Source organism: Leptonotus elevatus, chromosome 14 (genome assembly GCF_054856555.1).
Source record: "Leptonotus elevatus isolate MCC_2025b chromosome 14, RoL_Lele_1.0, whole genome shotgun sequence".
Taxonomy (NCBI): domain Eukaryota; kingdom Metazoa; phylum Chordata; class Actinopteri; order Syngnathiformes; family Syngnathidae; genus Leptonotus; species Leptonotus elevatus.
The window spans coordinates 15,988,390-16,014,252 of NC_141252.1; the positions used below are offsets into that span (position 1 = coordinate 15,988,390).

Sequence of the window (25,863 nt, forward strand, 5' to 3'; positions counted from 1 at the left end):
AGTACCGTGGCAAGAAATAGTGATGAATGGAGCTCATCAGTGACTAGTTAAACATCACTAGTTAAGCATGAAACTGTAAACCGCAGGGGGTTATAAGAGTTCAACTAATGTAAAAATGGAGATGGCGAAAACACACACACACTGCATTAGAAATTAGGCTGATCTGTTTTTATCAATCCAAACCATACGTAAACTATACTACTCGGTGGGAGGTTTAAGTAAGTTACATGGCATTTGAGGTGTCCCGTTCCTTACTGTCATTTCTCGGGCAAAATAACGACCACACTAAGTGAAATGAAGCTATTCTACAGTTATAAGGGCCATTCTTTCTCAGAACACACTGTAGTTACTGGCTCTTGTCTGGCAGAGCATCACAGGGACCTGAGTGTGTTTCTAGTACAGCTTCTTCTCCAAGCTTCTCAAGCGTGACCGTGTCAATATTGCTTTAGACTATTAACTGCTGCTCTGAATGGTTCCACTTCATAAAGAGTGGACCCATCATCAATTTTCACATACTGTCTTACTAAATACGGGGCATTAGTTGTGGAGCAGAGCACCAAATTTAATGGTGAGGCTTGAGTGGCGTGATTATGACACATTTTCCTCACCTTGGTCACGTGATTAGCATAAGTATCACGTACTACTGCTGACACTTGTTTTCTACATGAAATTGTTTTTTTGAATAGACCATTAGAGGTATATATATATATATGTATATATATATAGATATATATATATATATATTAGAGGGGGGCTGATATTCAGAGAAGAAAAACGTGAAAAATTGACACTTTATTAAGTCACAAATTTCTAAAGTAGCGAATTTGCGACTTAATAAAGTGGCAAATTCGCAAGGAAAAAAACTCAGAAACTTGCAAGAAATACACATAGTGTCATCGTTAAGCACGGTTTCTGTTCTAAAGGAAGTAGTAAAAAAAACTAGTTGCTACCCTATTTCGACTTATTTTATGTTAATACAATAATAGATTATTAATTTAATGTATACTAAATGAAAGAAAAAAATCATGCACCATGCACAGATAATGACATGGTTACGCTCAACATAACTTATTCATATATTATATACGATTGTATTTACACGTACACACATCTACAGCATATGTACCGTAGATATTGTAGGCTACATAAGCACACACCCAACAAATTTATAAATAATTATACCATCATATATGATTGATGTCCCAAAAGTTCTAACATTTCTGCAGTTTCATCTACTCATACCTAATCTATATACATTTTTGTATTTGATTGTGATTCACAACTTTATAGTCCATTTCCATCATTGTTCCACTAATTAACACCTCTAACACAAACCTCCTTTGTTTTTGTTATTTTGTTTTTTGTAGACACTTTGTATTGTGACTTAAGTGTGTACGTTGTATGTTAGTTGATTAAATAAATCAACACATTCTTAACCAATACATCATCATCTTTTCTCAACTAAAATAAGTAAATGTATTGCTATATTGATTGTGACATATTGTATATTATTCTGTCCACAACGGCATTTCCTGTTATGATAAGCCCACGCTATTTGCACATTCTTGGCACAAGTTGACATCAGAAGCATTAGAGGTTGTTACAGGGCTGTTATGAGATTTCAACATTTAGTGTGTGTGCGTGCGTGCATGCGCTATGGCAGCAGTTAAGGTGACAACCATGGCCATGTGGCTCACATGCACAGTAGTAGTGAATCTGGTCTGGACAAAAACATGGATAAGACTTGGCTTGGTTCTGGAACTGTTTTGCTGCACCTGTCACAGGTTGTCTGGGAATCTGTACAGGAAACAAAATTGAATAAAATCTCAAAATGATCAAGTAGAGCTCAGACTCTCACCCAAAATCTGCGTTTGCTATTCATGTTCACGTTAACAGGCGAATACAGAATGTACTTGAATCGGTTATGTATTGTACTTGTATTGAAAAATCCAATTTGATCGAAACGGTAAATGGAGTGCTCTTTGCGCTTTATCTACACACCACATAGCCCAAAGTGCTTTAGAAAGCCTCATTCATTCATTTATTGGAAGATGTATCTAAGTATTGAACCGGAGTGCAGCTACACAGGCATGTTGATGCAGTTGTGTCATCCTATGGAAACGTTTTCTATCAAATTACTTTACTGTATTGTGTCATACCAGCTAGTTAGCGCTAAGCTAACCTGTCATCTGTCCGGCCAGCGTCCAGTGGCCTAACTCACATTGTGTACTGCTGTAATGGTGTGCAAGGCCGGCTGTGAAGTAACAAAGACAAATGTGTTGATACATTGCATAGCTGGACTTCATTGGCTGACTGCTTAATAGTAGCTAAATAGAATTTAATGCTCATTAGCTGGTGTAATGTTTCAGCTCAGTGCAGTTGAGAGAACAGACAAGAGGCAAAAACATACATCCACACCAAAGATGGAGATTTCACAAAAGCTGGTCGTTTATTCTCACAAAAGAAGAACACTAATCGGCTGGTAGCACGTCCACACGGTCACAGGCTGAACTGTGGAACCAACCACACTTCATTTAGCATCACAAAAAGACATGAAGTCGAGTCGACCAGGAAAAATTAACGGAGCTTCAGCAACAGCGTCCTTCTCCTCCGAAGTCTGTACCACAACTGGCGAGAACACAGGGCGGGCGCCTGTACTTAGGCGCCACTTGATGACATCATCCGTCAGCGACACACCCAACCAAAGGACCCACATCCCTTACATCTGTTACACTGGCTAAATATTCCAGTAAATGCACAAAGCAATTCCAGGTGTCCGGCTCGGAGACAGCACACTTTTCACACGATGCATGTGCCACACGTCATATATACTGAGATGTGAGAGACGCGATAATGCTATGACCAAAATCTCAGGAAATTCTGATTGAGCATTCGTTTTTTTACAGCCAATTTGCATCTCTATCCGAGTCACCGCCGATTTGTGCACAGCCCTACTATCAAGGCATTCTTAGTGAAATGTGTTACTCAGTGTCTTGGTCTCATCTGTAGGTCATTGGTCCTCCAACAGGGTAATTACCCAAAAATAAACAGCTAAGACTGTTTAGAATGGCTAAGAACAAAACATCGGACTATTCTGAAGTGGCCATTAATGACCAATAATCGAATAATAATACTATCGAAAAAACCTTTAAATTCAGTGTTAGGCATATAGGGTCTGACGGTCTGTATGAAGGATTACTCTTCGGCTCTGATCCAAATGAGTTTTTGACAAACGGCTGTCCTTCATTCCATTGAAGTCCAAACCTCCTTTTTATTGCTTTATGATCACTTAAGATAATAATCTTAAATGCTGCCGCACATAATATAACCTTTGACTGTCATTGGCCCTGCCTCAACATACACTGGTGTTCTCATCTGTCATTTTTGGTTCGTGCCATTACATTCCAAGTTATATTATGCTCTCTTTTTTTCTCTCTTTCTTGTCAGTGTGTGCGTTGTTGGCTTAGCCCGGCTAGTGTTTAGCGCTGCCTGAGTGCATATCGTATGCAGCGGTTGCTTCTTTGAATTGAAGACAATCCTCGTGGGTTTTCAAGTATGCAGTGGTTGTTCTCTTCTAAAGAGCAGCGAAAGATTGGTCCGTAAGCCTCTTGAGCGTAAATGGGAAGACAGAGAAAGGACACTCCAAAGTCAGGGGAGGTTGCTTGCTACTAACTGTAGAGGAAGAGCAAGATGAGGACATCTGTGCTCTACAATGTTCTAACAATACAATGGATTGCTCACACATCATTTAATAGCCCATCAAAGTACAGTATTATGTGTATGTGTTGAGCTACACAAGACATCTAGTTGTACATACACATGCACATTTCTGAAAGCACAGAAAAATGCCAGACACCTTTCGAACTTCTAAGAACAGCATCTATCACCTTCTGCTGCCCATACGTTCTTCACTCGGCTGTGCAGCTTCAGTCAGTATAAATTATCTCCCTCTAAGGTGATCTTACAATTCTTAGAGAAGATTATGGCTAACACTGCAGTACTTGGGCTCTTCTCTGGCTTCACTTGACAGTGGTGGGCTGGAAGAAAGTGCAGAATGCGTTCCACCTAGTGGCTGCCATACTGTGTCTAATATGGTGCATTTATTTATAGATGGAGACTGCAGCTCCTGGGGAAATAACACAAGAAGCACTTTGTTTGCTGATAGATTTTGTGAGCCAAACACATTGTCAAATTGTTTTATTTCCTTGAGGAATTTTTTGATCATGCCAGGTAAAGTGTGTGCTTTTGTTGGGAATCTGGAAATGATTGCATTTAAGTAAAAACATCTGGCCTCAATGTTGGTGCAATATTAATTTCCATGTTTTGTGCTTTTTCCATGCCTATAAAAAGTCAAAATGTGGAAGGGGTGTTCTTCTGACAGTGTCAAAACAATACATCGCTACAAATCCTCCCCATCTCCATTTTTCCCCTTCCAGTGTGTGTCCTCTTTCTCACCCTTTTGCAAGTTTGAAATTAATTCATCATGACCATCAGGAATCTAACAATGTAGGAACTAGAAATCAATTTGTGTGCTGACTGTGGCATCACTCCAAGTTTACATATCCTGTCATTCAGCTTGTCAGCTTGATGTTAATAGCTGGCTGCTCATCTATTTCGACCAGACACGTGTCTCTTAACATACTATAGTGTTTGGAGATTTTCTTATAGCATTTACTTTTATCATTCTTATCTATAATTTTCTTTCTAAGGCGCAACACTTTCCTTTGCTTTCTGACGTTTATGTTGAGTGTGGTACACACCATGTCACCAAAGCGCACAGTGACTATTTGTCACTCTTTAAATAGGCAGGCAGACTGATTATGAGTTGGAAGACACCTGCTATCCCAATTAACTGACATAATTTTTATCCAAGCCTGTTTCATTAGAGTTCAATTAAAAAGTAGTGGCTGATTTTGATTGTTTAATTTTTTTTTTTTTTTTTATCTATTGCAGGTGTTTCCGCGAGTCATCAAAAAGCATGAAGGCCTTAAATAGCACCAAAAAGCGTTAAATGCGATGTCCAGAGGCATTCATCATTTAAATAGAATTACTGCAAAAACATTGTTGATCAAGCTTTATTTTGCATACAGCATTGTGCAAAGGAGGCACTATAATGCAATTTAGCAATAATAAATGTGATTCAAATACCAATTGTTCTGAATTTGAAAAGAAAAATGTAATGTTCTGTCACCAACGTCCAACATGAAACACTAATATCACCCTAGTGGCAAAAAAAAAAAATCTGTCAATGTTTTACACTCGTTTTAACTGTTTAGTATATATTTTTTACTTAATGAATTACTTACTATAAAATTACTTTATCAGTGAACTAAAAATATACAACCACATTTGTATTTGGTAACCATATTTTTCCACTTTAATGTTGATTTAACAAGAGTATGAAAAACTTGAAAGAAAATATTTTTATTTTACATTTAAAACAGATATAATGCGTGATTAATTTGCAATTAATAACAAATTAACTGTGGAAATCATGTGATTAATTATGATTTAAAAAATGTATCTCTTGACAGCCTTAATATATAAATAGTATATGCATAGAAGTATGTATATGGGTGTACACGTGTGTTATGCAGTGCAACAGGGGCATTGAATTAGTTTTAGGTTGCATTAAAACGGCATTTAATTAAAAGCATTAAATTTGATTTGCTCGTAACTGCAGAAACTCTCTATTGTTACTTTTATATGTTTCAAGTGATGTCTGTGACCATTGTGGGTTTTTCATTCGTTAACAGAAGGGTACCAACAATTTTGTCCATGTGTGTGTATGTATTGTCAGTCGGCGCATTGCATATAGTGCTTGCAAACATGTCACCAAGGCTTGGAAGGTTTTTTGTGTGTTTTTGTTTTTTGTTTTTTTGTTTTTAAATTGGATGTACAGTAGGAGTGGAACTGATTATATTAAAGTCAGGAATGTGCTTAAGTAATTAGACTGTCCCTGGTTTAATGTCACGCTATGCTTCTTTCTACAAATCACAAGGGAGCCTTTACTCCTTTGCAATATTTGACAGCCATGCATTAATTACATTAGTCAAGGTCTTTCATAATATTCAGTGGTTTTATGCTAAATTGAATGAATACATATTATGCTTAATAGCTGTATTTAAAACAGTGCCAACTTTTGTATAGCTTATTGCTAAGTCAGTAAAATTTCATCCTTTCCCTTTTCAGGTTTGTGACGCGCTTCATCGAGCTGGACGGCCTCACCTGCCTCCTCAATTTCCTGCGCAGCATGGACTACGAAACCTCGGAGAGCCGCGTCCACACCTCCATCATCGGGTGCATCAAGGCTCTCATGAACAATTCTCAGGGGCGAGCGCACGTGCTCGCTCACCCGCAGAGCATCAACACCATCTCGCAGAGCCTGCGGACGGAGAATGTAAAGACCAAAGTGGCCGTCCTGGAGATTCTTGGGGCAGTGTGTCTGGTCCCCGACGGACACAAGAAAGTGTTGCAGGCCATGGCTCACTACCAGAAATACGCAGCAGAGCGGTCTCGTTTTCAGGTGTGGCAAACTCACATACTTTAAATTCCTGGTTCACACATACTGGTGTCTTCTGAGAGGCTTGGGCTGACAGCAAATCTGGAGGGGCGGGGCTGGGGGGGGGGGTGTTATGCTAGAGCATACAGAAAGCTTTGATGCAGCTTCTGACCTGAAGAGGTTGTTTAAAGCAATGGTAGTTATTACAAAAAACAGCCAGCTGGTGGCAGCAGAGTATAAGAGATCAGCCAGGGCCATGTTGCAACAAGCTCTTTTCCCCACTGTTTTGCACAGGTTTGTGAATATTGATGAAACTTAGCTATATTTTAATGCTAATTGCTCCAAAACGGAAACTGATACAAATATACTTTTTTCCTGGTGAAAGAAGAGACTCTAATCTATCTTTTCATATGAGGATCCTTTGTTGACATTTTTTTAGCGCATGTGCGATGGTTGAGTGACAGAAAACGCTGGCATAGCGTATACGAAGAAAGTTAGTGGGCGAAATCGCCGCTCGTTAAACACTTTAACGGCGGAAGGGTGAAGGAGGTTTACGGAGAAGCTTAATGTGTGTATTGGCGACAAAACTGAAACTATTGAAGGCCCATATAAGACATGGGATGATGACAAAATTTGGTCCGACTCACCTGTTTCCTGGCCACATGTCTGCTTTGGGGACATTTACTCTTATTTAATACAAAGTCCTGTGCAAAGCTGGGTAATTATTCTTCATTGAAGTGTTCTTTATCACTTGTCTTGTGATGTGAGAATTTTAATGGCATCTGGTCTCTAGTTAACAACTAAATATCACAGCTTACACAATTCTTCTTTTCTAATCCAGTCTTGGACAAACATGCAGTCAAACATTAGCATACTAGCATTGTAGCACCTTTAATGCAGCTGTCAGGATAGGACTTAATAACTATAGCTACTGCGTACACAAGTGAGGTCAGCAGGTATCAAAATGCAGATGCAGAATGCAATATTTATTTGGATAAGATCAACAATATGTGGACAATTCAAGGGAAAAACTAGGCACAAAAATATATTTTGTCTCATTTTTAGGAATCCATAACACAATTCTGATACTTGTTGCCTTTTGATCCTCCGTTTGTAACGCTGGACGGTTTTTTCTTTAGCATTCTCATTTACTGATCCAGGATAGCCCATTTCAAGACGAGGAACAAGTCAGGGTGATTGGCGATCGCGCTTTGGAACACCTGAATAAGAACGCAGAACAATATGACTCAGCGGATTTTATAATGCACAAACTCGATTTATTATTTCTTTAAATCCTCTCCAAATAACAAATATATAGTCAAAAGTACTTACCGGCAATAAAGTGAGCCTCACAAACCCGTCCGCATCAATCTGAATCCAGGCTTTGATTGTCAAGTTATACCCTCCCGGCTTGCAGCCATTTCTTTCATTTTTCGCGGCCCCTTTCGGTGGGAATGTGATAAAAAAAATACTTTTTATCAGGCCCCCGACGGGCCGTACAATTGATGACACAACAAGAATGAACCATCTGCTTCTCTTTATCCTCCTCCAAATGTGCAAAACCATGAAACTCCATGTAAAACACGTTTTTTGCCACAGTTTCCCGTGATGCAACGTGTGAAACATAAACAATACGTCACACTGGATCCTCCTATAGGTTCCATGTTTTTATAGCAAAAGAACACAATATTCTGTGGGCCTTTCAAAATCAGTTGAAGTCCAGTAAAACAGCCGGGAGTGAAGGGGGTTGCTTCAGTGAATATGACTGGGAGTGAATGAGATTTAAGAACATAACGAAGTTGGGTGTGAACATCTAGAGTTATGGAGGTCAGGAATATGTAGTGTTTTATTTACAAAAGAGTTAGTGACCTCTTGTGTTATCTGATCCCACCACTGTTATTTTAACACCGACTTGTGTGTGAATCATGAAGACATCAGTCAAAAAAGTGACTTTTGCTTGTTTATTACTTAAACAACATTAATAACAAACTCTCCCATCTGTTTGCAGACGCTGCTGAATGAGCTGGACAAGAGTACGGGACGCTACAGAGACGAGGTCAACTTGAAGACTGCTATTATGTCCTTCATCAACGCTGTGCTCAACGCTGGCGCAGGAGAGGTCAGCTCCAACACATACTATACATATTAGACCCGACCATGTCAAACATTTGCATTCGTCAACACTGTTTCAATATTTATATTTGTAAGTTAAAATTAGCATAGATGTTGAAACATTTTGGAGCTGTTGCCATTTTTCAATGAGATCGCTTCCATTTGTTGATGTTGGATTGTGCCCTGATCCCATCTGGAGTGCACATACTTACTCTCTAATCAATGACAATTTGATCTGTGTAGTCTTCTGGCACGGGCATTAATCTCCCTGAAATGCGCGCCCCCTCCACTCAAAAATGTGAATTTGCTTATTGTTGCTTGTGCAGACTGATGTATGAGCAGAGTTTGACACCTTAGGGCTGTTTTCGCATTCATCCGGTTTGTCACATATAAGCGTAGCGTGTTCACTGTAAATCTCGATTTTAGACCTTTAGAGTAAGTAAAGACATGTACAAGTACGATTCTTTGATATTGATCCTGAGAAGATCCAACATTTTCAATAACGTTCATTTGGTTTCTTTTAAACGGGATCAATTTGCTTTTTAATCAAACTAAATCTGCCAATGTCACACAGTCTAATCAGCGGTCTAGGATATAACAAAGTCCAATCTGGATCTTATGTATTGGCACTGGTAAAAGGTATTTCATTTATGTAGCGCTTTTACATCTTACAAGGCCCTCAAAGCGCTTTACGTTCGACTACTCATTCACCTACTGATGACGCAGCATCAGGAGCAACTGGGGGTTCAATATCTTGCTCAAGAATACATCAACACAATGGTACAGGACCCAACCCACAACCTCTCGGTTGCGAGACGGCCACTCTAGCATTGAGCCATGCCGCCCCGTATTGTTGTTCACACTGCATTCTGCTCTTCTATCTCCAGGACAACCTTGAGTTCCGCCTCCACCTGAGGTATGAATTCTTGATGTTGGGCATCCAACCAGTCATTGACAAGCTTCGAGAGCATGAAAATGCCACTCTGGATCGGTGAGTGGCAAACAAGCAAGGGAAAAGGCATCTTACCAGGAATTATGGCAAAAGATGGAAAATTCTTACATTGTTTTTTTCATCAGGCATTTGGACTTTTTTGAGATGGTACGCAATGAGGACGACTCTGAATTGGCCAAAAGGTTTGACATGGTAAGTAATGCAGCGTGATGTCGGATTGGGATGTTTAGACAGTAATGCAAACGTTATTATACTCAACAGACCCATTTAGACACCAAAAGTGCCAGTGCCATGTTTGAGCTGGTTAAAAAGAAACTGAGCCACTCGGATGCCTACCCACACCTCCTCTCCATCCTCCAGCACTGCCTGCAGATGCCATGTGAGTTGCTACATGTTATACTAGTATAGAAAATTGGTTTGACAAATTGGGGAAAGCTGTTTATAGACAGTCACAATTAACAGTTGCAACAATTATTAGCAGACAACATTGTGCAGTCCCTGCTTTTCAGACATCAATATTACCCCCAAAATACTTAACATATTGTTTTGGTTGTAATTTAAAATCTACTGACTTGTTGCTCTGTCAAAACACTAGTAATGCATATGTGAACATTTAAAGATGATTAAGAACATAAAATGAGCCTTTACTGGATGTCATCTGATTTAGCTAAGCCCTCAATATCAAATTAAATAATCTAATTAATCTGAATCATGACCTCCTCCGCCTTTGTGCTTCAACCTCCACATTCAGATAAGCGTGGTGGTAGCAGCATGCATCACTGGCAGCTTCTCGACAGGATCCTCCAGCAGATAGTCCTGCAGGACGACAAAGGGGAGGACCCCGACCTTTCCCCTCTGGACAACTTCAATGTCAAAAACATAATTCGCATGTAAGTCAAACACGGGCCTCTAGAGTCTTCGTTACAACAGCATATATACCAATCACTACTCTTATCATTTTTACCTGCCAGGCAGTCTTTTAAAAAAAGCAGAGAATGTACTGTAATTCCTCAGGAAGGTGAGGCAAAGAGAAGGTGGCAGCAGGGGGTCTTGGGCGAAATGTGAGGAAGTGGCGCTCTGTGCGTGAATGGGCACGAAAGAGGAAACCTGAGATGAAAAGAAAATTACTCTAATCGTGTTAGGCAGGCAGGCCAGCCAAGTGAGCCATGTATAGGTGCAGCCGCACAGCCTCTTGGCTTCATGTCAGTGGTTTTGTTCATGTACTTACTTAGGATGTTTGCTTTTAGTCTTCATGGGAATTAATGGCCACTGGCAGATCTCAGCACATTATCCATACTCTCGACGGGGTTTGCTTTACCTGCCATTACTGACTGCACTTGCATAAACGGCGATATTCAAATGTCGCCCTGATTCGAGCTATGCAGTAAAGAAGGCGCTGCAATATAAACAGAATTATCTATTAACCTTGCTACAATAAAAATTTCTCCAGGAACTACTTATAACACATTTAATAGCTAGTCAATCTGGTGACTGGTGGTTGTGTATTACTTTAGCTAATGCTAACTTGCTTGATAGGTAAACAGCGCTAAACAAGTCAATGCGCTCACCATTAGCCAACCTTTTTTGCTTAGTCCCGGCAGTTATTGAATGTTGGCTGTGCCATCAGAAACGCTCAGTTCATGTTCATAAGTATGTTCATAAGTAACTGCAGCATTAGGCTAGTACATTTCCCATGATTCTTAGACATGTAAGCAGGAAATAGTTCCAGTTCCGGTATGACAAAAACATGGACCGCCTGCAAGCGATTAGATGAGAATGAGACCACAAACGTGAATAAGGAAGTACATGGGAATTAATTTAACAGTTAAATTTATTTTTAGTTGGTTTATCTTATAAGTCGCTGTGACAACTATGTGATTGACTTACACATGGCCCAAACAATTGGCTTGTTGACTGGGCTAATAAAAAAAAATACAGGGCTGGCAAAATTTCCCAAATCTCAAAACGGGACTGTCACATTAACTCGCGACATCTGGTCACCTTCATGGGGGTGTAATATGGCCTTGACTCTACCCTTGGATCATGTTCTATAAGCACTCCACACAAGTACTACCGTGGAAACATGGACCAACAGATTTAGAATAAGCTCAATAATCAGTTTATTTATATTACTGAAGATCAATGATGTGTACGTTCATTCGCAGTGGTGAAAGAAACATGAAACATGTAGTGTGGTAAACCTTGGCCCATCTGCTCCTACCACTGTACATTCATTCAGTCACTATTTTTGTTCTATTAGAGCACTTGAGCGTAATTCTTTCCAGTAGCGCCTAGACAGCAAACTTGGACGGCGCATGTAAGCTCAGCCGTTCATTAAAAACCATAGTGGATCCATCACCGGGAGGCAAAGCTATCCCTCCCGCCAAAGTCTTGTTGCGTTTCCATAAATGATCTTAAAAGTAAATTATACCTGGAAAAGTGATTCATAAACTGAGATTTCCACACAAGGTTGGCAGAGTGCCACAGGCCCCTGTTGTTGATGGGTGAAAACATGCGTCTTGTGCTGCTGTGGTTTTGGGGGAAGTGACGGGGGTTGGAGAGGTTAAATCAACTGCAAAAGCAATGCAGTCATTCATCAGATGTGGTCACCATGACGACATGTGACCCACACCTCAACATGTGTACAGCAGCCTCTTTTCCACTGCTATGTAAAGTTGTTTAACAGTGTAGTTTTTGTCTTTTTTGAGGGATGTTGGATCCTCAAAACCAAGGGCCTACAGACTTAAAAAAAAAAAAAAAAAGTTTGCTATGGAATCTTAAATTGGAAGTCAACCTGAAAAACATGTCTTACCAATTATATGTTATATGTGACCCCACTAGTCTAAACATGACATTCTGGTTAATAATAAATTTGTGGAATATGAGTTATGCAGCAAAATCCAGCTGTTTTTATCTATCTCAGGGAGAGGCCATTTTGCCACATGCTGTCGACTTATGATGACATTGCAGTTGCTAAGGGCTCAGGCAATGACCAATCGCAGCTCACCTGTTTTCTGAAGCTGAGCTGTGATTGGTTGTTACCTGAGACCTGAGTAACTGCAATGTAATTTTCCCTCGACAGCAAGTGTCAAAATGGCCGTCTTCTGACATTCATAAAAACTGCTGGATTTTGCTGCCTAACTCATATTCCACTAATGCAATATTACCCTAAATACTGAGTTTAGTCTTGTGGGGCTGCATGGAACATATTATTGTCAAGAAATTTGGGGGGGAGGGGGGACCTCCCCTTTAATAATATGCAATAGTATAAAACAACCAGCATTTATGGCAGTTTGTAGGTTAAACTGTTTTCCATTATGTTAGTGACATTTTTTTTATTCTCTCAACTCCAGCCAAGGCTCCTCTCGATACTCAAGGTTTTACTCAAGTCTCTTTCCCCTCAAATTGTGGTACCTTTATTAACAATTATCAGCTTTTTGCTTCTCGTTCATTTCTAAAAATATTTTTTGTTTTCATTTTTACCTCCATAAACTTATCCCACTCCTGCAGTTTTCCCAAATTGCTTTATTATTTTCAATTGACTAATTTACAGCAAAAATACCCAAATTTAAAGTATTCACTTGAACTGATTCAAATCCCGCAAGATTTATTTTAACTTTAACATACTTTAACTTGTTTAACCTGCAGCAAGCAAGTCAAAACTGGGCAAATAATTGATCACATACTCATCCGTAAACACGTTGGGCATTACATTTGTCCAAAAAAATAAAATAAAATGTCCAGGCTTGACTCAGTTTGACTGCATTTGACCCCCAATTCACTTGTCAGTCCATCTGTCTGCACCATTGCATCGTTTCACTCACTGTGGTTTTGCGGCTTCACAGGCTGGTCAATGAGAATGAGGTGAAACAGTGGAGAGACCAGGCTGAGAAGTTCCGGAAAGGTAAGACACCACGCAGACACCATATGATGATGTCTTATCAGTAGTGTAGCTTGTATATGTAACTTGGTTTGTTCTCCTCCTCGCTTCAGATCATGCCGAGCTGCTTGGCAAACTAGAGAGGAAAGAGCGAGAGTGTGAGACCAAGACCCAAGAAAAAGAGGACATGATGAAGACTCTGAACAAGATGAAGGATAAACTCCAGCGTGAGGGTGTTGAGCTGCGCTCAGCCAGGGATCAAGTCCTGGATCTATCAACACGCATCAACGACTGTATTTCGGTATGAAGTCATGCTTTTTATACTAGAGGAAAAATCATTTTGGGCATCATTCCTTTGTCAGATCTCAGCTACATTTCCTTCGAGTGGTACAGTTGACCACAGTTCTAAGCCTTGCTACAGAACTCAGTTTAATTTTTTTTTTTTTTTTTTTTTTTTTTTTTTTTTTTCTAGAGCTCAGTATTGTTCATTCGGAAATGTCATCATCATTGCTCTTTTTTTTTTTTTTTTTTTTTTTTTTTTTAAAAATATATATATATATATATATATATATATATATATATAACTCAGTTTAATTTTAACTCATGGCTTAACCATGGCTTTGGCTTACCCTTCAGTGGAAATTCAAGCTAAATTGCAATTAGTCTGTTGGTGAACCAAACTGAAATTAACTTAGTGGAAAAAACAAAACAAAAGTTGTTGTAGTATTCATTAATTTTGTTGCCATTCACGAATGCCAATTCAAAGTCCTTAAATGTGTTAATTTCTAACTATTTACTAATAGCACATAAAACTAAGTGCAATTTCTGTAGAAATTGCATGGGTATGCTGAAAGATAAATGCTACTAGCTGAATGCTAAGCTGAATTCTCATGCAGTAAATTGAATGATAAATGATGTGGAAAATTATAAAGTATTAATAGTGAAATAATTTGACAATGATTAGTATTCAATATAGCATTTGTACTAAAAAGTTGTCCAATTGGATGGAACCCAGGTCTTCCGGTTTGGCAGGCAATTACTCAAACCACTGTGTCATTGCTGCCGCAGAAGATTCTGTGACATTGTATATAATTGTAGTGAATACGTCAATATATACTGAAAGCTTGCATTGAATTTGAATTTTAAATATAGACTGGAGTAAAAACCTAATAATGATAAATGACATCAAAAGGAATGGCTGTGAAAGAATTTTACAATGATTAGTACTCAATATTGCATTTGTACTAAAGAGTTTCCCAAGCGAGGTGTGAACTCAGGTCTTCGAGTGTGGCAGGCAATTGCTCAAACCACTGTCCCATTGCTGCCGTAGAAAATTGTGCGAATACTGTAAGTAATGTGGAATCAGACGATAAATACTCCGAAAGGCATGAATTTTTTAAGCAAGTTGAACGGTGTAAATCGGAAGTATAATGTGGGAGTTGTTACACGGCAAAAAATTGTGGAGAATAAAAATTACATTAACATATGTGCTGCAGCATTGCCACAATAATGTCACACAATTGAATCCTAACTTTATCTCCCACAGGTGGGCATTGTGTCTTTCCCACCACCACCTCCACCTCCACCAGGAGCTCCCATGGCTCCACCTCCACCACCAATGACGGGTGGCTTTCCTCCGCCTCCTCCTCCGCTGCCCGTCAGCTGCCCACCTCCGCCGCCGCCGCCACCTCCACCTGGCGCCCCGCCTCCTCCACCAGGAGCTCCTCCCATTTTTGGAATCCCGCCTCCTCCTATTCCCTCTTCGTTCAGTTCGACCAGCACACTCCGTTCCAAGTCCATCCCTCAGCCCTCGCATCCGCTGAAATCGTTCAACTGGGCGAAGCTCGGAGAGGTGAGACATGACTGGCAACATATGAATCAATCTTGAAAATAATCCCATGTGGCTTGTTGTCCTTTTATTTGTCATGATTATGTTTTCTACTTAAAGGGGAAGTCAACCCCCCACTTTTTGGGGACAATAATATGTTCTATGCAGCACCACTAGTCTAAATATTGTATTCGTTAGATGGGAACTTTCACCAGATCTTTTATCTTGAATGCTCGCTATACTAATAATAACAACCAGGAGACTGCATATTCTCAGATGAACTATTTACTGGATGTGTGCACAGCTGTGGAGCCTTAACGGCTGAATGCGGAAGAAGGTCTGCTCTATTCAAAATGGTCTCTCCTCTTATACTGTCCTACACCATGTGAAAATGTGTGACCTGATGGTCTTAACTGGTTTCAACTGGATAAGTGCGCCAGAGTGCATATAGATAGACGCCAAGCCAGGACCGGTCACAGCGACACGGCCTAGCTCAATTAACCTATAAAATCATTAAGACACCTAATCTAACAATTATGTTATTGGAATACGAGTTAAGCAGCAAAATCCAGCCATTTTTATCCATCTCAGGGGGTGGCCATTTTGCCACTTGCTGTCGACTAAAGATGAAATCACTGTTGCTCAGGTAACAACCAATCACAGCACAGCTTCAGAAAAGTGGTGAACTGTGATTGGTCGTTGCTTGAGCCCCGAGCAACATTGATGTCATTTTAAGTCGACAGCAAGTGGCAAAATGGCCGCCCCCTGAGATGGATAAAAACAGCTGGAAATCATATTCCACAAATGTAATATTAATCAGAATGGCATGTTTACACTAGTGAGGTCACGTATAACATATTGTTGACTTCCACTCTAATTATTACAAAACTAGGACATTACTTGCAAATACTAATGGCCCTTATTTGTTTGTCTTCATTAGCATATGATCAATGGCACGATCTGGAATGGAATTGATGACCTGAACGCTTTCAAAATCCTTGACCTCAAGGACATAGAGAAGATGTTTTCTGCCTATCAAAGACAGCAGGTTTGTATTTTCCACCCAGCATAATGAAATGCATGTTAATGGCATGCGTGCGTGTTGATGTTGTGCAGTGTTAGCATACTATAGAGAGACAAAGATTTTTATTAGGATCGTCATCTCATAACAGATTACCATCCATTCATAGTGCTAATTTTTCGTGATTATTTAACGTGTGTGACACCGCCAAGGGCCCAGCTGAATGACACATTGTAGAGTTGGAGCAGAGAGACTGCAATCGTGGAACTTAAGCACATTTTTGGGAACGCTTCAGAGGTGTCTTGATCTGGATCGGCCTAGACATTGAATAGACAATGAATGACAATACTTTAAATTAATCCATGTACCCAATACTTTATTAGTTACATCTGCTTAATTTGCTAATGTAAGAAGTGAAAAAGGTCCATTTGGATTATTTTATGTTTATTATTTTGATTCAAATTTTCACCTGCACTACGTGTAATGTTTAATTACAAACTACATCATCATCTGTCAACTTTTAGACTTTCACTTTCTTAAGTGATGACAAGAGACAGGATTACGAAAGAAAGGTGAAAGCATCCTTTTCATAACTTGCAATTTAAACAACAGCCATTTTCTTCACTGAAAGTCTTAAATGTTCTCTGACAGCCCGGCCGCATGCGTAGACTTCTTTTAGAGGTTAATGAGTCATTGGAAATCGTTGACAGTGATGTATTACATGCATTCATTTATACATAGTAAGTTATTATAACTGGCTTCAACCACTAGTTCAATGTAAATTTATTTTGGGTATAGCAGGCATATAAAAAAATAATGATCTTAATTGGTATGACATTTTAGTTCCAGTGAATTCATGTTGGAATAGCTGACTTCTCAAGCTGGACATGTGCCCTGCGTAGATTTATTTCACGCGCTATGCTCATTTGTCATTTTCCTGTGTTTTCCATGTCAAAGCAGGTGTTTGATGTTTCAGTCAAGAATATATAGTAACAATCATGGTTTTATTAAGAAAAAGTACCCTTTTGACTTAGAGCTAGACTGTGTGTTATTTATTTCATTGTATTGCTCCAATTGGGCTTCTCAGCTTGCGCTTGTAGCGTGCACAGTTGTAGTTCTCTGCTCTACAAGCCAACACTGTGTCGCTGCTTCAAGTGCTAATCTTTGCATGTGTTTTGTGTCTCTGCGCTCTCCGGCTGCCTGGGCAGGACCTGCTCACTAACCAATCCTTCAAGCAGGTGAGTTCAAGGCTTCTTTACGACACTGTTTGCTACCTTCAATGTCGCTGGTTGGCGCCTTCTCTTCTTGTGATGCAGGTGGCCGCAAAATGCTTTTTTTTCCAGCTGTCATTTGTTTCTAATAAAAATGATAGCATTCTCATTATGTTACAGTATTTGTAATGGTCATATAACTATTTAGACTTGTTTGGGTAATATGCAACAGGTAAGTGTCCGTCCCTTATTATGAATTATTGACAAAAAAAACTAGATTTTGACAGTTTTCCAAAAATACTCTCCATAACTCATTCACTCCCAGTCTTATTGACTGAATCAACCCCCTTCGCTCCTGGCTGTTTTGCTATAAAAACATGGAACATACCAAAAGAAAGATTAGAGTCTCTTCTTTCATCAGGAAAAAAAGGATATTTTTATCTGTTTCCATTTTGCAGCAATTAGCATTAGAATATAGCTATGTTTCATCATGATTCACAAACCTGTTGAAAATACTGGGGAAAAGAGCTTGTTGCAACATGGCCCTGGTTGATGTCTTATACTCTGCCTCCACCTGCTGGCTGTTTTTGTAATAACTACCATTGCGTTAAGCAACCTCTTCAGGTCAGAGGCAGCTCTAGCACAAAAAAAAAAAACATATGAATACATTTTTGGGACCAAATATTTTAAATGGAACGTTTTTAGAAGCAAATGGGTTAAGGTTTTTATTTTAATTTCCCAGAAGCCCAAAGGTTTAAATTTGTAATTTGTTTTTAGCCGACAGTAGCTAGCATGTCTTAGGAAACCTGGAGTTCCTTGCCCTTAATGTCACTTCACAAATGATTTATATAAATGGACATAGCAACCAATAAAAGTAAAAATAAACATAATGTGACCCTCCAGCACGAAATCGAACAGAAGCCAAACACGCGTACAGCCGTGTTGCATAACGACGGAAGGTCAACACTTTGCTGTCGTCATGGGATCCGGACAACCATGAATATTTATAATCTAAATCTATTTGATTGGCAGTTCCAGGATCTCTGTCTTTAACAATTTCATTTATTGTACTTATGTACTTAACATAATGTTGAAAGGTCACTGCCAGTTAAAACTTGGAAAAAGATAAAGTTAACAGCTTTAAGCAGGCAAATAAATCGTTTCAGCAAAGAGGACTTTGGCAACCCCAGTGAAAGTAGTCATCCTTCAGTGCCAACTTGCATCCGCTGCCAGCCAGTGGAGGTCAATGCAAGCATGAGAAGATGACATTTTTCTTTACAAGCTTCATCTGATTTATATATGTCACACCCAACAACCTCAAAAAGGACTTTCTAGCAAGCAGGAAACTGTCTTGCATACTAAATAGACTGTTTAACATTCAACCCCAAGCAATTTTCCCACACGTACAGTTTATTCTTCCTAACTTATTTGGAATTTGAATGCATTTGTGTGACACACACAAAAAAAGGTTACATCTTGACTCATCTACAAGTGCATTAAAGGTGTTAAAGATGTCGGCAGTAATGTCTCGTTATATAGAAGTTGTCTATGAGCCATGTTGTGACATCCATTCATCTCTTTCAATGCCCTTTTATTTGTGCAGAAGGAGACCGGTTCGATGGATGACATCTACGTCAGCACGCGGAAAGTCAAGGAGCTGTCAGTCATTGATGGCCGACGTGCGCAGAACTGTGTCATCCTCCTTTCAAAGTAGGTGTTCGTCCACGCGACATCACACCAGCAACAAACTATGACAGAGCAGTTTTTGGGTCAAAGGTCAGAGTGGCATGTACAAAATCTTTTGTTTGTTCTAAACGGACAATAACAACCTATCATCTATCAATCCAAACATCTAGATGGCAATTTAAAAATGCTTAAAAAAAATTCATAGATATTCAGTAGTAATTGATTCACATGTAAACACACACCTCCTCAAGTCCCATTCCATCTGAATGGAGATCAATTGTCATCATTCAAGAGCCACTCAGCAAAATGTTTTCCGTTTGTCTCCTCACTGCACTTCCTCAAACCCCTCTGGAGACTTTGATCACTGACCCCTCTCGCTTTCCAGATCAATGAACATAGTCTTCCTAGAGTTTGTCTTTGTCTGAGGAACCTGCAGTGGGTCCCTTGACTCAATAGTCTGTCAATATTGCACGAGCCAGGGGGGGTCCAAAACCTAAAATAAGGTCAGCGGTCAGTCAATAAGACTTTAATGTGCGAGCTGACAATGCTATTATTGATCACAACCCAGAACACTTAACACTGCTCAGGGGCGCCGAGGACAGCTGGCAGTGGTCCCAGGACTGACACCAACCCAGATGTGTACATTCAGTGTTAGTCAAATGATTCATAATTGCACTTTGTGAGATTATGACAGTAAATTAAAAGGAAAGTGTGTGTGTGCTCCATGAAGCAGTGGGGAAATCAGCCTGTGAGAGGCAAATGTGACCATCAAACATTTTCTTGTCAAAACCTGAATACATAAAAATTTGCTGGTGTAACATGCTGCAATTTTCTGTTTAATGTTTTCCATTATATCATTATTATACTCAGCAAATTCTTTACGAGCTACACACATCTGATCTGTGTTTTGACTTTGTAAAGATGAGTTTTGGTTGAGGTACTACATTTACTAATGTGGTCAATAGGCTGGCAGGCACAGGTAGTCCTCTAGTTATGAACATTCGACTTGCGAACATTCATAGATACGAACAAACACTGACTGATGACAATAAATGCTATACAATGCCATATTGCACTTGAAAGTTCTTATTTTTAAGTGTGCGCCACATCATATATTATGGTATTGTACTGTATTGTAGTTCCCCTTTCTGCCACAACCCTACTGGGCAGCACTGCGCAATGCTAGCATCTTATCTCTCACATTGTCCCTCTTTGTCCGTCTCGTCTCTCTCGCTCAGCCACTGTGTGATGCACTGGCACTGTAATTTGCACCTTTCCATGCAAGTTAACATTATGCAAGTAAACTTTGTTTAGCATGGCTGGTAAGGTAAAGGCTAATGCTACGCACTGTGTGTCTCACGTGTGGTTGATCGCTGGGGTGACTCCAGACTGACGTTGCTTCAAGCGGAGAAGAGGAGTTTTAAGATCGCTATTCTCTCTAGTAACTTATGGTTGTATTGGCTGCTAAATGCTAACTTGGACTGTTCAACAGATGTTCAACAGATGTAAGCAAGTTAATCCACTCACCAGAAATGTATGCCAACTTCTTCGCTTCCCATCATCATCATGCTATCTCTTTTTTTCCCAGCCGGTAAAGAGTAGCTGGCTCGGTCCAAAGTACTGCAATGATATTGTCCCACATTGTTTTAATTTTAAATTTATGAATATACAGCATATGTCTATGCAGTGTATACTGTATATAATTTCATTTTATTTAAGTTGTTTCATTTTGTAACTCAATTTACAAACAGCCTCTCGCAGCCCGTGTTCGTAAGGTGAGGACTACCTGTACCTCATGAAGTAGCGTGTGAGTGTATTTTGCAATGATTAACCACACTTTTTGGTCTGTTTTTGTCAAGATTAAAAATGAGCAACGAGGAGATCAAGAGGGCAATCCTAGAGATGGATGAGCGAGAAGAGTTGGCCAAAGATATGCTGGAGCAGGTGAGCCTTGAACATCAGACTCGTACATACTCATGTAACAAGACAGGGATGTTATACTGCAAATTATTTTTATTAAGGAGTACTTTTATCTGTAGATCACTGATATTGTTTGTTGATGTGCGCCACTATTTTACTGCTTCATTTTTTCCCATGCAATTTCTTGATCTGATGGCATTTCCAAAGAACAGCAAAGTACAAAAATCATAAACCACGATTGTTTTTGGCACGGATATCAAAGCCACCAAGAGATCTGCACAATGCATAAAAAGTTTAATGTGCTAGATAAGAGGTTCCCACCATTACATTTATACTAGCTACTATATAAAAAGTGAGGCATTCATTCACTGTTGCTTGCATGTGCGTGTTTTTTTTTTTAAGTTGTTGAAGTTCATCCCAGAGAAGAGTGACATTGATCTCCTGGAGGAGCACAAACATGAGCTGGAGCGCATGGCCCGAGCGGATCGCTTCCTGTTTGAAATGAGCAGGTACACGATTGTGCAATGCTTTTCATCCAGTTAAGACTTGAATGTGAGTTTTTTTTTCCCTGTGTTCTGCAAAAAGAAAACAGTGGCAAAGCATAGTCAGCCTAGTTTGGTTCTGGGCGATATTAGATTGTAATTACATGATTTCTCATTGCAAAGTTGAATTCCAGTTTAACTGTCAGTTCATTTTCCATGCAATACATCTCCTAACCATCACACACGTGCATAAAAGGGTCCCATAGCAGGACAAACATCAAGGAAATGGCACTGAGGGGGTGACACAAACAAACAGTGGCCGCTTTGCTGTTGTGGAACAGTCAACGCTGTTTCGACAAGATGATGAAAGCCTCTTACTTCCTTTTGTGCACTATTTTACTGTCCGCTGTATTACCATTTGACCACATCTGTTTCACGCTGTGGAATATATTTCAGAGTCTACTGTTTAATATTGCCAGATCACTCCTACCCACTTCCTCAGTTTAAAACACATTGATCAAACAAAGTTATTGGTTGAAGTTTGAATTATTTTCTTGTTCTTCTTCCTTTCCTATCATTAGAATTGACCACTACCAGCAGAGACTGCAGGCTCTTTTCTTTAAGAAGAAGTTTGCAGAGCGCCTCGCTGAAACCAAGCCAAAGGTCGAAGGTGAGGAAGTCAATATATTAAGCATGTATTCACTTATATTTAAAAGTACATACACCACTCATATACGAATGAGTACACCCCAACAGGTTTGTAAGACCACCTTTAGTTTATGGGATACTATACTACAAAATACTTCCACAAATGTGGGCCATTGATTGCAAACAGTATTTGTTAATTAGTGTGCACAAAAAAAAGTAGTTTTCTTAACAAATTTGTTAAAGAACATTTTGCTCAAATAAATAGAACCCGAGAAAAAGACTGACAACTTGTTAATTCCAGGCCTAGAAGACATGTTGCTATCAATAAGTCATGTTTTCATTTGATTAAACTGCATTCTATTATCAACCTTACTTTCATGTTGTGAGTTAAGCGCATATTTTACAGAAAACATTTTGTCAAAATTTTTGAAATTGTCCTTATGTTCATTGAGATATTGAATAAAATCTTACAATTCTTTGAAGGGAGTGTACTCATATATGCTGAGCACTGTATTTTGTTTCAAAATAGGCTCAGAATGCTCTTTTAGGTTTATTCTTAAAGGGGAAGTCAACCCAAAAATGTTCTATGCAGCACCAATAGTCTATGGTTTTCTGTTTGATATTATGTTGGTGGAATATGAATTAAGCAGCAAAATCCACCCATTTTTATCCCTCCCATTGGAGCAGTAAAATGGCCGTCACCGGTTTTCAAAATGAGCATCGGAATCGAATTTATTGTCATTGCACATGCACAAGTACATAGCAATGAAATTATGCTTAACTTAAAAACAATGACCACAAAGAGGGAGACAGGACGGGAAGGCCTTGACTGTATTCACTCCGGAATCTTAGAGTGAAAAATGAGATGAGAGGGAAAAGTAGGGAGGCAAAAAGTCAAAACTCTTGCCATGTTCCATCATGAAACATGGTAACAGCATTGTAAAATAAAAAATCCTCGCACGCATAGTGTATATGGACAAAATAACACATCTTTAGACTTTAACATGCAGGAGACGTTGAGAGAGTAATTTTTTGGGGGGAGGAGGTACCCAGCTGGTATGCAGCTCTATCTCGCAGTGCTGCGCAGCATGGAGTGACCTTCACAGGGGGAAAACTGGGGGAGCAGAAGGTGTTGAAGTTTCAAGTGTCCCAGCTGATGTATTCAGTCGAAGGACACAGGATGTGGGGAGGAGGTGAGGGAAAGTGTCCGGCATCATCCCTTCCAGGAGAGAAGCCAAGCCCTGAGCAACTCTGATGTCATTTTCACTCACCAACAAGTGGCAAAATGGCCGCCCCCTGGGTTAGGATTTTTTTTTTTAAGGTGATTTTTGAAAAATTTGAGTTTATGTTCTCTTAAAACAACCAAATTCAGGCAGCTGTGAAGTCAGAAATGCCGTTTTGCACTTGGGTTGCTTTGCAGCTCAAATGGAGCAGAAGTTTCCACTTATTGGAGCATATTTTTAGGGCAAGCTAACAATGGAATACTGTAAGATTGTCACGTGCAATAACAATGTCATCAGCATTGGTGAACATTGTCGACATTGTGTGTGCCTGGGTCACTGAGGGCGTCCTTGAAATTGCAAGTGGGCTTGCAGGTTACCACGGAGGATGTTTTGGAAAGCTGGCCTTTGTTGAGAGGGAAAAAGCCTTTGCTCATAAACATGCAGCTCGGCTCAAAAACCTGAAAGGGTAGGGGGGGGGGGAAGGTCCCCGGTCATGTGCGCTCGCATGCTTGTTGTTTTTTAGCCGATAGTTTAATTGTGTGTGCTGCAGCATTTGTTGTGGAATGAGATCAAATAGAATGTATCTTGTGACGTTTCTGGCCGTCAGGATTGGAAAGAAAACAGAAGCCTAATCCTGCAAGGATTGGGTTAGGATCCAAGCCTCTTGAAATCTTTGTTGTCGGATCCAAATGTTCCCAAACCGCACATGCGAAGTTTTCAATCACGTTGCGTTGAGTTACCCCAGAGGAGACAATTTTGTGGACCACCCAACTTGTTTAATAGAATTTTCAGTCAACGGAGCAAAGTTCATCCAGGCTGTTGTGCATCATAGCAAATATTGCGAGCAGAGACCGAAGAATGATTCTCATGCTCTCTCGTGGCACGATGAACTGGAACAATAACAGTATTGATTGTAATGGTTTTAGCATTCACACTGAGGTTTTTCTCTGCGAAGAAAGGGAAGCACCTGCCGTTTGCCAGCACGGTTTGTTCTCTCGGGGGGAAAATGCCGAGGGCTCAGAGTTTGGAACTTTCCCTTTTTCTCTCTGCTGTTATTTATAGAAGTGGATATAATGACTTGATGGGCTTCCCCATCGAGCTGCTTACTTTGTAAAAAGCCTTGTTGATCAATTATTGTGATGGATGTTGAGATTATGGAAACTGTACAATATTAGTCTAGTTCAACTAGCTGATGTTCTAGTGGAAGACATTACATTGAGTAGACCTAAGGTAGTAGGAATTTCAAAAGTTAAGTGACATTCTTAACAAATGTTCTCTCAATCACCTCTGGTAAGATTCTCGCCATTGCCTCCTCTCATTCCATTTTCTCTTGCAGCCATTCTGAATGCTTCCAAGGAGGTGGTCCGGAGCAAAAGGCTCACTCAGGTCCTAGAGGTTGTGCTCGCCTTCGGCAACTTCATGAACAAGGGCCAGCGGGGAAATGCCTTTGGCTTCAAGGTCTCCAGCCTCAACAAGATTGCTGACACCAAGTCCAGCATAGACAGGTGAGTTCTTAGAATCAACTGGATGAAACATTATTTGGACATTGGAACTGATCAATCACTGCAGAGATCTGTTTCCAATCAAGATACAAACATTTCAACCAGACGTCGTTTAGACGCAAACTGTGTCTTCACATTTGTCATGTTTGGTCCCGTTGAAGCAAACGGGTAGAGAGGCTCTGCTAGTGCAGTGCATTTAGTTATCTGTGAACATTATCATGTGAACACATAGGCAGACTGAGTTTCCGTGCGTCTCTCTGCACGGAAAAAAAAAAACACCTTTATGCTGTCATGTCTCCTCCATCTGGGTGGGTAAGTAACAAAAGTGCTTATTAAAAAAACTAATTTTTTAAGTACCTTTTTTTTTTTTTTTTACATAGCTGCTAACAATAGCTAAATAAAAAAATTGACAATGTTTACATGCAGTCAATATTTGGGTTCATGTCAAAATTGTGGTTTCTGAAACATTTGTGTGAGTGGACAGTTACTCCCGTACGCACAACCTGATATAAACCGCGACGACGGACAACATTGCGCAAATAGATGTCATTTCTGCTTCTTTTTTTTTTACAGTAAATAAAAGACATATTAATGTCACTCAACACACTAAAAAAGTAGTCTGTTTCCTCCTCACTCCAAAAGTCGTGTTTATGTCCTGCGTCAGCATGATTCACCATTTTTGTTTACCTTTGCTTGTGTATTTACGGTTTGTTGTGCGCCAGATGCGCGGACTGATATACATACAGTGTGTCATTTTCTTCATAGAGACAGAAAAAAAATGAGAACACTGCAGAGAAGGCAATGTATTCAAGTTAGGCTCATTTAGCAAGTGGCAACGTAATCAAGTTTCCTTGTGAAATACAAACCGGATATTCATATGACTAAATGTTCAGGTT

At 39.7% G+C, this 25,863-nt stretch overlaps 1 protein-coding gene across 2 annotated transcripts in view; it reads left to right on the forward strand.

Moving 5' to 3' along the window:
* daam2 (dishevelled associated activator of morphogenesis 2) overlaps positions 1–25,863 on the forward strand; it is a 92,372-nt gene that overhangs the window by 56,482 nt on the left and 10,027 nt on the right. The window contains exons 6-21 of one of the 2 annotated variants that reach the window (XM_086094773.1): positions 6,193–6,526; positions 8,511–8,621; positions 9,502–9,605; positions 9,692–9,758; positions 9,828–9,945; positions 10,318–10,456; positions 13,412–13,470; positions 13,560–13,747; positions 14,993–15,298; positions 16,215–16,322; positions 17,504–17,533; positions 19,110–19,216; positions 21,052–21,136; positions 21,515–21,621; positions 22,176–22,264; positions 24,802–24,970. In XM_086094773.1, coding sequence (XP_085950899.1) covers positions 6,193–6,526; positions 8,511–8,621; positions 9,502–9,605; positions 9,692–9,758; positions 9,828–9,945; positions 10,318–10,456; positions 13,412–13,470; positions 13,560–13,747; positions 14,993–15,298; positions 16,215–16,322; positions 17,504–17,533; positions 19,110–19,216; positions 21,052–21,136; positions 21,515–21,621; positions 22,176–22,264; positions 24,802–24,970 — 2,121 coding nt within the window. The remainder of the gene's footprint in view (positions 1–6,192; positions 6,527–8,510; positions 8,622–9,501; positions 9,606–9,691; positions 9,759–9,827; positions 9,946–10,317; positions 10,457–13,411; positions 13,471–13,559; positions 13,748–14,992; positions 15,299–16,214; positions 16,323–17,503; positions 17,534–19,109; positions 19,217–21,051; positions 21,137–21,514; positions 21,622–22,175; positions 22,265–24,801; positions 24,971–25,863) is intronic. The other variant, XM_086094774.1, reaches the window with a different exon arrangement.